Raw genomic sequence first — 10,442 nt, 5'->3', positions numbered from 1 at the left:
AAAAATGACTGAGAGTCTAAATTGACTCTTTACAAATGATTATTAAGGTGACCCTTAGTGCGTGTATGTGTTAAAGAAGAAATACATGGTCATTGTGAAAAATTTAGAAAAGACAGGTAAGGCAAAACAAACCAAAACAGAAATTAACCAATTAAAGAATTAAATAATTTACCATTTAGATAAATAACTTATTTTTCCACTCTTGTTTTTTATACATCTTAATTTTTTAAGAAGTGGATTCCCCTTTATATGTTTATAATCTGTTCTTCCTCCCCCTTCACATTTTGAATAACTTTCCAGGACATTAAATATTTCACATCACTTTCAGTTGAATCACCCTTTATGGTTTGGCGCTTTTGAACTCCCTGCATTTAAAAAAATTTTTTAAATTTAATTTTTAAAAAATATTTACTTATTTGACAGAGAGCACAAGCAGGGGGAGCAGCAGGCAGAGGGAGAGAGAGAAGCAGGCTCCCCACTGATCAGGGAGTCTTATGTGGGGCTCCATCCCAGGACCCTGGGATCATGACATGAGCCGAAGGCCGACGCTTAACCAACTGAGCCACCCAGGCGCCCCTGAACTGCCTGCATTTTAAAAAACTTTATTATTATTACTATTTTTAGCTGATGTTACTAAAAAGTAACATGATTAAGATAGAACAGAACACACGTACTACATATTGGTGCATTTGGAAATTAGTTTAAAGAAAGGAGTTACAGTCACTTAGCTGTTCAGTAAATGCCCCAGAGCCCTTCTCTCCTTGTGTCCTGAGGCCAGCACACTAAGGGGACATCCACCTGGGCAGGGCCACCCTTCCAAGGCTTAGGAACTCTACAAGAGGGAGTGGGGTAGGAGAAGAGCACCAGAACAGACCCGCCTGTCAGGGTTCTCTGTGCATTCTGGCAGCTGGACTTCACCATGGAGGTCTTGCCCGGCCAGGGGACAGTGTATACCTGGAAAGAGCAGAACGCATGTCCCCCCCTCCCCCCCTCCCTCCCTCTTTTCCTCTCTTTTCTCTTTCTCTCTCTCTCTTTTTCTTTTTAAAGATTTTATTTGTTAGAGAAGAATTTGGGGGAGGAGCAGAAGCAGGCTCCCCTCTGAGCAGGGAGCCCGACGTGGGGCTCAGTCCCAGGACCCCGGAATCATGACTGAGCCGAAAGGCAGATGCCCCCAGAGCATTTTCTTCATCAGGTGTGGCTGGTCATGAAAGGGACAGCTGTCCAAGTTGGGCTGGGACTTGGTACATGTGGTTCGTCCAATCTCCACCTCCAAGAAGTAGTTCATCCCAGCCACGACCTGCACATGTCAAGAACAGGATTTGTTTACAACACCGGCCAAGTTCACACACACAGGTACCTTCCTGCTATTGGGCCCTCATACCAGCATTCACTCTGCCAGAGGAGGTACCCCAGAAAACCAAAGCCACCTCCTGAGGGCTGGTCCAGCAGCTGTGCCCAGACCCTCCTGACTCGTTCACAGAGAGGCTCCGGAAGGTCTCAGGCAGCCTGGCAGGAGGAGAAGCAGGAAGACAGAAGATGGAAGCCACGGACCAAAATCCTGTTAACTGGGTTTAGGAAGGAAGGTGCACTCTGGGGAGCCAGCATGGTGTTGGCTAATAAACTTCTCCAGTGCCAGGAGCCAGGGCAGGGTCTGAGGACACAGCGAGGGCTCTGTGCTGCAGCAAACAGAGTGGGTCTGGTTCAGGAAGACAGTCACGCGATGGGTACACTTAAGCTAAATTCCAATTAATAGGGTCAACCCCCTAATCTTCACATTTCTGCAGTATAATAAAGGTTTATTTATTCCCTCACTTCACAGTGGGAAATGAGAGGCTTCTGTCTTGCTCATGCACACACACACACACACGCACACACACACACTTTAAGCCAATAAAACACTGCCCCTGGAATGCCTATTTTAAGTATGATTTTTTTAAGATGATTTATTTATTTGAAAGAGCGAGTGAGCGCACAAGCAGGGGGAGCTGCAGGCAGAAGGAGAGGGCTGGGGGGAAGCAGGCTCCCCTCCACGCAGGGAGCTGGATGCGGGGCTCGAGCTCAGGACCCTGGGATCATGACCTGAGCCAAAGGCAGACGCTTAACTGACTGAGCCACCCAGGCATCATTAACTGTAATTTTCGATGGGAGTATTTCTGAAGTGTGTCACACATCTGTCTTTTACATTTGAGATTACAGGATAGAAGCATACCTTGTCCTCACACAGGGCATCCTTAGAACTTGGAGAAACTGGGGATGAGGACCCTGGGACCAGGCTCTACATCTTACCTGGTGGAACCACAAGCAGCTACCATGATGCCTCTGCTGTCACTTTCCCAACGAGCTGTGATGTCAAGCCAGTGTCACACTGGAGAGGAGCAGGCTGGGGGAAACCCAGTGAGCAGGGAGCATATATGTGTGTCCAACAGGACAAGTGCCAGCCACTGCTGCAGGGGGAGAAATGGTCTCTTCTGGGCCCACCTTAGTTTCACGAGAAGACGGATGAGCCCTAAATAAAGGCATGCATTATAGGTTTTTGTTGCTGTGAAGCTGTTCTGCTCTCCCACTGGCTCCAGGTCAGCTGGCCTAAATCCTAGCTACCCTTAGAGGACAAGCACAAAGCCCAGTGGCCTTTCCTGACACTCCCTCCAAGCTCCCTTCTGGACTCTGGTGATTATGCTCCTTATCTGACCAGAACTCCAGGACAGGCGGCCTTTCCACCAGCATGTCTGGACAGGTTTGAATTCATATGCTAGTCCCTCTGCTCTGAGATGCAGTGAATACCACAGGCCAGCACATCGACCCATTCTGTGTTTGCCCCATTCTGCGTGTGCCGACAGCCTCTGGGTGTTCAGAGAGCAGCCAGGGCCCCACCTCAGGGAGGATGTTTGGTGTGGGCCCCAAACTCCATTGCAGGATGAGAGTATTGAGGCTGGGATAGTTCAGTGGCACCTTTTGAGAGGAGACTTGGAGGAGAATGGACCTCTTTTGCATGACCCCAATCATCTCGAAACATGGGGAAACCCCAAACTGCGCCCCAGTGTGCACCAGGACTGGCTGGATCCTTCAGAAATGTCAAGTTCATAGATGGAGGGGCTTCTCCAGAGTAAAGGAGGCTGCAGGACAGTGGCTGCAGCACATGGCCTTGCAGTCCTGGGCTATAAAGGACAGCAGTGGGTCAATCAGTGATATCTGTATAAGGTCTGTAGATTAGATAACTCTCAGTGTTGGTTCTGATTTCCAAAGTGTTATTGTGGGTATATCACAAAACACCCTTGTTTCTAGGAAATACACACTGAGGTGTTAACTCTCGAAAGACTCAGAAAAACAAATGCATATATCCCCAAACACACACGTATGTGTCCAGTGGAAAGCAAAATGGCAAAACTTTAACATTTAAGGAATCTAGGTGTGGAATCTATAAGGATTTATGCACTATTTTTGCTACTGCTCTGTAAGTCTGAAATTAAAAGTTACAAAAGTGCTTTAAAAAATCATTTAATGGCAGAGCCAGGAGGGCAGTCAGGTGTGGGGTCTGTTTTTCCTTCGTCCGTGGTCATTTAGTTGACAGGTCACACTGAGCCTCCGAGTCCGGTGAGGCTGGGGCACGGAGGTAAGGGAACTGGATGGGGCCCTGACCTCCACACCGCAGCCTCTGGTCAGGCTAGCATTTGAAAATACAAATGAAGACCCTGGGGGTGACCCAGTGTGCCGGCTAGGTCCCAGGCACTCCGGGTGACGGTCACGCGTAGGGCAGGCTGTGGACGACCAGAGAGACCAGGGACACCACCCGCAGAGAAGGGAGCGTCTGCAGTCCCCACCCAACCTCTAGGGGCTCGAGACTCATCCCTCCAAGATGCTGGGCTGACCGGTAGGGGCCGGGCTGGCGACGTCAGGCTGCTACGCCCAGAGCTCAAGGCTGCCCCGCCCCCATAGCCCGGCTGTGACACAGCCCGGGAGGACGCACCTGCTTGCGGGCGCGCACCACTCGTATTGCGCGGCTGTGGTACGCGTCGTTGCTCGCCTTGTTGTACTCGCTGAGGGCGAAGTTGAGCGCCTGCTGCACACCCTCCTCGTTGACATCTGCGTCCAACTCACCGCCCACCAACGAAGACTTGGCATTTCTCCTGCTTGTTCCGGGACTCACGGCCACGGCCAGGGCGGCCAGCAGGAGCAGCGGGGTGCGTAGGGGCCCGGCCATGATGTGCTCAGAGGTCGGAGAAACACAAGAGTATTCCTGCGACTGCGAGCAGCACCCAGCGGGAGCCGTCGCGCTTTTATTCCCACAGCCCCGCCCTCGGGCCACCCAGCCCACCCCGGCTCCGCTTCTTCTGCCCCTGCCTGCCCCTCCCCGGGTCGGTGGGAGCTCCCCGCGAGAGTCCTGCCCGTCCTCCCGGGTCCTCCTTCCACTCCGCGTGCTCCCCCAACGCAGCTCCTCCCTCCCAGTCCCAGCCCTCTATCCTGAGTCGGGGCCCCCATCCCCCTTCTCAATGGCCCTATTTCCCCAGGTCAGTCCCTTTTCCCCTCCCCCAAGCTCCACCCCTCTTCTTGGGAGTCTCTGCTCCAACTAGGTCCCGCCCCTCCGCAGAGTGCTGTCTTTGCCCCTCCCCGGAGGCGCCCCCCCCTCGGGTTTCTCCGCTCCACCAAAGTCCACCCGGCAAACGCCCTGACCTTTCACGGAATCTGGCACCTCCTCGCCAGTCCTGCTCAGGCGCTGGTGGAGGTTCCCAAGTCTAGCTCACTGTGGTCTTGCAGAAGCTGTCACTCCTCCCAGGGCCCGCAGTGCTTGTAACCCCCAACCCTGCCTCCTGTGAAAGGGAAAATAGCGCTCTGGGCTTCCTGGAGGTTGAGCATGGGGTCTAAGTCCAGGAATCCCCAGAGCAGGGCGTCGGTTTCAGAAGCTAAGGAAAACTCTGTTCTGGGGACCTCTTTTGCAAAACATAAATGAATTAACCTTTATTTGGGAAAAGGTCATCGGGTTCTCTTTTCCACAAGTCTTTTATTTATTCAAGGAACAAACCTTTCAGGGACTTCTCCCTGGCCACCAGGTCTCTGGCTGTACATGAAGCATGGGCTAGTGAGCCTTGGACTTGTCACAGGGCAACTGCCCAGTAGAGATGAAATGTGAACGATGTGTGACTTTGCACTTTCTAATACATTCAAAGTAAAAAGACGTAGGTGAGAGAGTAAGTTGAACATTTTTTATTTAACCCAGTATATCCAAAATATTATTTCAACATACACAAGCAATTGTTTAATAAGATATTTTTACGTCTTCTGTATGTGTGCTAAATACTTGGAATCCTTTTTCAAACACCCCATGCCCAAGTGTTGCTGGTGGCTGTGATGTTTCACAGCCCAGGTTTAGGGTGTGTGTGGAGGGTGGGGAGCAGTGATCAGTAATTACCATCAGGGAGTGATAGGTCCTCTGTTGGAAGTGAAATAGAGGGGTTTGACAGAGAAAGGTGCTTCTGAACATGGTCAGGGGAGACCTCCTGGAGAAGAGAGGCATTTCAGCCAAAACCTACAGGACAAGAGGTCTGCTGAGACCAGGGAGAGACACTGAGAAGACATGGTAGCTGGGTACTGCTGGGTGGGCTATCAGAGCCCCCTGCTCAGGACTGTGTAGATCTGTGCTCCAATATGGCCACAGAAGGGAGTGGGCAAAGGCTTTCTTAGTTATACAGAAAGGAGGAGATACACAGAGCAGGGCAAGAGAGGACTGCCCCTGGCCAGGTACTTTTTTTTTTTTTAATTTTTTAGAAAGATTTTATTTATTTATTTATTTATTTGAGAGAGAGAGAGAACACAGAGGGAGAAGCAGACTCCCTACCCCGCAGAGAGCCGACTGGGGGCTTGATCCCAGGACCCTGAGATCATAACAGAGCCAAAGGCAGAGGCTTAACCAACTGAGTCACCCAGGTGCCCCCTGGCCAGTACTTCAGAGCAGGAGTGGCTATCTCCTGAGAGTGGGGATTGGTTCTCACTGTGGTTTCCCAGCCCGTGTGGGACAGCTGGAACTGCAGTCTTGGAAGGGTATGTCACACAGAGGGTAGGCTGAAATGTAAATAATCCTCTTACCTTTTGTCGCGGGGAAGGAAGTGCAGGGCACCCAGATAGCCAGAGCATGATGGAGAAGTGAGCGTGGTGGAGGGTTGTGACTGACACTGCTGCTGCTTGTCTGTTGCATTGCCTATTTGTAATTCTCTGTTAGGACTCTGGCATGTGCCACATCTCTAACCCTAACAGAGAGTGCCTACAGAAGCTCCCAGAGCAACCTGGAGCATAGCAGACAAGAAGTGGAAGGCTGCCCATCGGCCCCAGCTGTTGGAACAACCTTGGGCAAATGTAACAAATTCGGAGAGGTGGGCTTCTTTGTTAACAGTAGTGTCTGGGGGTCAGAGCCCTCGGAGATGAGTAGGCTTCAGCCTGGTTTAAAATGACGGAGCAGCCCATGCCCTCGTCTGTAGCCTCCAGCTTCAAGGATAAGCTAGCAGAGGCGTAGAGAGAAAGAATGAGCTCAAGACTGAGGCACGGGGCTTCTAGCACCCATGCACCACGGAGGAAAGAGCACATGTGTCCAGGAGGCAAGCATGTTTCCATTCTGCCAGAAGAAAAGAAAAACCCTGTTTCCACAAGGCTGCTCATGTGGCTGTTGATCCCATGATCTGAACTAGTAGAGAAAGAAACTAAGTGAGAGAGTGACAGATGTTCTCTGTAATAAATAAATAAGAAGTGAATATCCAATAATGCTGTAATAAGTAAGTGGCCAAGTGCATAGAACAGTGCCTAAAGGGGCAAGTGGTCATGTCGAGTTGACCAAGAATTGAGCTTCTGAACATTTGAGCTTCTAAAACTTGCACTTAAAACTTGGTGTAAAGCATTTAGGGCTCTGATAGGGATTGATGCCATGTCATTATGAAACTGGGATACTCACACGTAAGCCTGTTGGCAGTCCCTGTAGAAAGAGCAAGAGAGAGTACAGTGGCCAATATCTGTTTTGCATTTGCATAAGAGAATCTTTTGGAAGCTTTTGCCCAGGGTCCACCATGTAGACAGTCCCCTTTGCTTTACATTACAAGTTACCATTTAATTTCACAAGAGCAAACTGACCAGAGTAGCTCTGGTGTCTGCAGCACCTCAGCCAAGGGGACGGGGGCTGGAAGAGGCCATCCAGGGACACAGGTGGGTGGCTTGTGCAGCTGGGTGCTCTGAGGGCTCTCTGGGCTTCCGCCCTGGCGGCAAGGAAGTAAGATGGATCTGAGTCGGATTGAGCAATCCCCTTGGCATTTCTGTGGTGTGGTCGGTTTCCTTTTCTAATCCATGGTGCGGTTGTTGCTCTGACTTCCCTCTCAGTGTTTGTGCAAACTTGAATTCCAGTTCATTTAGCAATCTGCACAGGGCAGCAGAAGGATTCCTGTTCCTGCCTGGGATAGCGTTGGAACTGGTGCACTGGGTGTTGGATCTTGACCTCTGAGGCCACTGAGGGCAGCCCTGCCCTCTCCATGGTGTCCCTTGGTTCCCTTTCCTGCCACTCACAGAAGAGCTGGACCTACTGACAAGGACTGATCAAGCTTTAGTGATGCTCCTTCAAGCTGCCTCTCCACTAAGCCTGGGCCTTACCCAGTCTTGTCCCTGCCCAGGTGGCCTGCTAAGCCTATCCTAGTGAGAGTCCCCCAACCTTGACATCTGTTCAAATTCATTGCCCCCACCTTTGATGTCTAGGCCTTTGCGAGAGTCTTGTTAGGTTGGTGTAGCAAGAATTACAAACCCCCTCCTCACCTACCACCTTGGCTGTAAATCCCCATTTGTTCTTGCTGTCTTCAGAGTTGAGCTCAGTCTTTCTCTCCTGTTTGGAAAATCTTGACCCCTATTGCAATAGTATTGAATAAAGTCTTCCTTAACATTTTAACGAGTGTCAGAATAATCTATCTTTAACACTGAGAGCCAGCCAGGCCAGTGCTCTGTGCTACCACTGGTTTGCCTGGAATGTAGTGAAAGTACTGTTGCTGAATAGGAGCCAAGAGGCCTGTGATACTGGAGGGGAGTAGGAAAGGCAGGGGAGATGGGGAGGGGCAGATGGGGAAAGTAGATGGGGAGGGAGGGGCCCAAAGTGAGGTGGGGAGGCCCGGAGGGGAATGCATGTTCCCTGACATCGTATTGTGAACAAGTTCAAATGTGCAACAAAGAAGAATTTTATAGCAAACATCCATATCCCCACCACCTGAATTCTAGCATTAATATTGTATTTTACTTATTTATCACATGTCTATCCACCTGTGTATTCTCTGTTCATCTATCAACCCATCTTGTTTTCATGCATTTCAAAGTAAGTTAAAGACATCAGTGTATCTCACCTCTAAACACTTAAGCAGGCATAATATGAACTAGAGGTCAGCAGTTATTTATAGATTTCTCATTTGTTGTAAAATTTACCTATAGTAAGATGCACAAATCTTACGTGTACGCTTACTTAACTTTGACAAATGTGTAGCCTATGTAACCCATCCCCTATCAGGTACAGAACATGAGCATCGCCCAGAAAGTTTCCTCATTCCCCTTCCCAGTCATTTTGGGCCCTTACCCCCAGAGACAATGGTTGCACTGATTTTATTTTATTTTTTCACTGTAGATTAGTTTTGTCTATTTTCAAAGTTCATATAAATGGAATTCTATGTATTTACACTTCTCCGGCTTTTTCCCCACTCATTTGATATTTGTGAGATTCATCTCTGTTGTTCACATTGTACACAGGCAGACCTCTGAGATATTTCGGGTTCAGTTCCAGACCATCACAACAAAGCAAGTATCAAAATAAAGTAAGTCAAATGATTTTTTTTTATTTCCCAGTGTATGTAAAAGTTATGTTTACACTCTACTGTTGTCTATGAAGTGTGCAACAGCATTATATCTAAGAAATTATGTATGTACTTTAGTAAAAAAATATTTATTGTGAAAATCATTAATTGTCTTCTGAGCTTTCCATGAGTCTGTTTTTTTGCTGGTGGAAGGTCTTGCCTGCATGTTGGTGGCTGCCGACTGATGAGGGTGGTGGTTGCTGAAGGCTGGGGTGGCTGTGGCAATTTCATGAAGTAAGACAGCAATGGAGTTTGCTGCATCAATGTCAATCCTACTTTCACGATGATTTCTCTGTAGCAGGCGATGCTGTTTGATTGCATTGTACCCGCAGTAGAACTTTCAGAAGTGGAGTCAATTCTCTCAAGCCCTGCGTTGCTTCATCAACTCAGTCGCTATCATATTCTAATTCCTCTGTCGTCATTTCAGCAATCTTTACAGCCTCTTCACCAGGAGTAGATTCCATCTCAAGAAACACTCTCTTGACTCATCTGTAAGAAGCAACCCCTAATCTGTGAAAGTTGTATCATGAGATCGCAACAACTCAGCCACATCTTCAGGCTCCAACGGTAACGTCAAAGATCACTGATCAGAGGTCACCATGATGCGTCTGGTAATAATGAAAAAGTTTGTATTGAGAGAATCATCAAAATGTAACACAGAGACATGAAGGGAGCAAATGCTGTGGGAAAATGGCTCCAACGGACTTGCCACAGACGTCCAGTGTGAAAAATGCAGCATCTGGGAAACACAATAAAACAAGGTCTGCCTGATTGCCACAGGGAGCCCCCTCCAGAAGAGTCTTAGGAGGGTCTCAGGCATGGGATTGAGGCACGGCTGCCACACTGAGGAGGGCAGCCCTTGATGACTTGGACCAGTTGCTTCTGCTTCTCTTCCTTTTTCCTTTTTAACTTGGAACAACTTCCTCCTCTCCCCTCCCCTGCCTTCCCCCTTTCCTCCGTGTCTCCTTCTCCTTCCTCCTCCTCAACCTCAAGCTACTTTTAATTTTTGGAAAAAAGTCAGCACCACGAGCAGAGGAAAAACCTGATTTTGAAAGACAAAGAGCGGATTTATCCATCTCTTCCCCATATTTGAAAATAAAAGTTCTTTATTTTTTAATCCATTGAGTACAACGCATTTCGTATAAAAACAAATGAGAAAACAAAGAAAAACATAAAGAATATGATTTCTGTGCGTGCATGTCACTGGACCTGTGTGCGCTGAATGTGCAGTTGACCATACTGATCTCATGTGATGATCGTAAGTCAATGCTGCTTCTCTGCATTGTCATTGTCATGAACATTTTCATGTGTTAAATTATCTCTGAAAGCTCTGCTCTATCAACTGTCTAAGATGCTAAAGTTAGCTATGAAAAATAAGTTATCAATCAATCAATTATATTTATTAGGAACTATTCAACTAGTTATTCCATAGCTTAACTTTCTAGCTAGACCTTTAGGGTGTTCAAAGGCTTTTTAAAAAAAAATTTTCCTAAAATGAGTAATAATGGGATACACACTATTATAGGAAAAAAACAGCCTCGGTGCATATTTTGGATTATTTTCTTCCTAGAATTGAAATTACCATGT

General features: G+C 48.2%; 1 protein-coding gene and 1 long non-coding RNA gene across 9 annotated transcripts in view; one reads left to right on the top strand and one right to left on the bottom strand.

Moving 5' to 3' along the window:
• The window catches only part of LOC103680485, a 31,457-nt gene extending 21,485 nt beyond the window's left edge, over positions 1-9,972 (top strand). For 7 of the 8 annotated variants that reach the window (XR_005836844.1, XR_573119.2, XR_005836846.1 and 4 more), the window contains 2 exons: positions 8,752-8,816; positions 9,154-9,972. This is a non-coding gene — a long non-coding RNA (uncharacterized LOC103680485). Of the gene's footprint in view, positions 1-5,833; positions 6,363-8,751; positions 8,817-9,153 lie in introns of those variants that run through there. The other variant, XR_005836849.1, reaches the window with a different exon arrangement.
• LOC103680484 (cystatin-C-like) lies at positions 1,118-4,213 on the bottom strand. Its single transcript, XM_008709992.2, has 2 exons — positions 3,965-4,213; positions 1,118-1,297 (listed from the first exon to the last, which is right to left on the bottom strand). The coding sequence occupies exons 1-2, from the start codon at positions 4,196-4,198 to the stop codon at positions 1,124-1,126; spliced, it is 408 nt and encodes a 135-aa protein (XP_008708214.1). The 5' UTR covers positions 4,199-4,213; the 3' UTR covers positions 1,118-1,123.
• Positions 9,973-10,442: the final 470 nt, after the last annotated feature.

Source organism: Ursus maritimus, unplaced genomic scaffold (assembly GCF_017311325.1).
Source record: "Ursus maritimus isolate PB19 unplaced genomic scaffold, ASM1731132v1 scaffold_214, whole genome shotgun sequence".
In the NCBI taxonomy this organism is placed as follows: domain Eukaryota; kingdom Metazoa; phylum Chordata; class Mammalia; order Carnivora; family Ursidae; genus Ursus; species Ursus maritimus.
The sequence above is the reverse complement of the archived record's forward strand: the minus strand, read 5'-3'. Positions and strand labels throughout refer to the sequence as shown.

What these genes read in the sequence shown, in the direction of transcription:
- LOC103680484 (XM_008709992.2), bottom strand. Translation starts at nt 4,198, where the DNA reads ATGGCCGGGCCCCTACGCACCCCGCTGCTCCTGCTGGCCGCCCTGGCC. An exon ending in TGGTGCGCGCCCGCAAGCAG is followed by an intron (nt 1,298 to 3,964) that starts GTGCGTCCTCCC and finishes TGACATGTGCAG; the next exon opens with GTCGTGGCTGGGATGAACTA.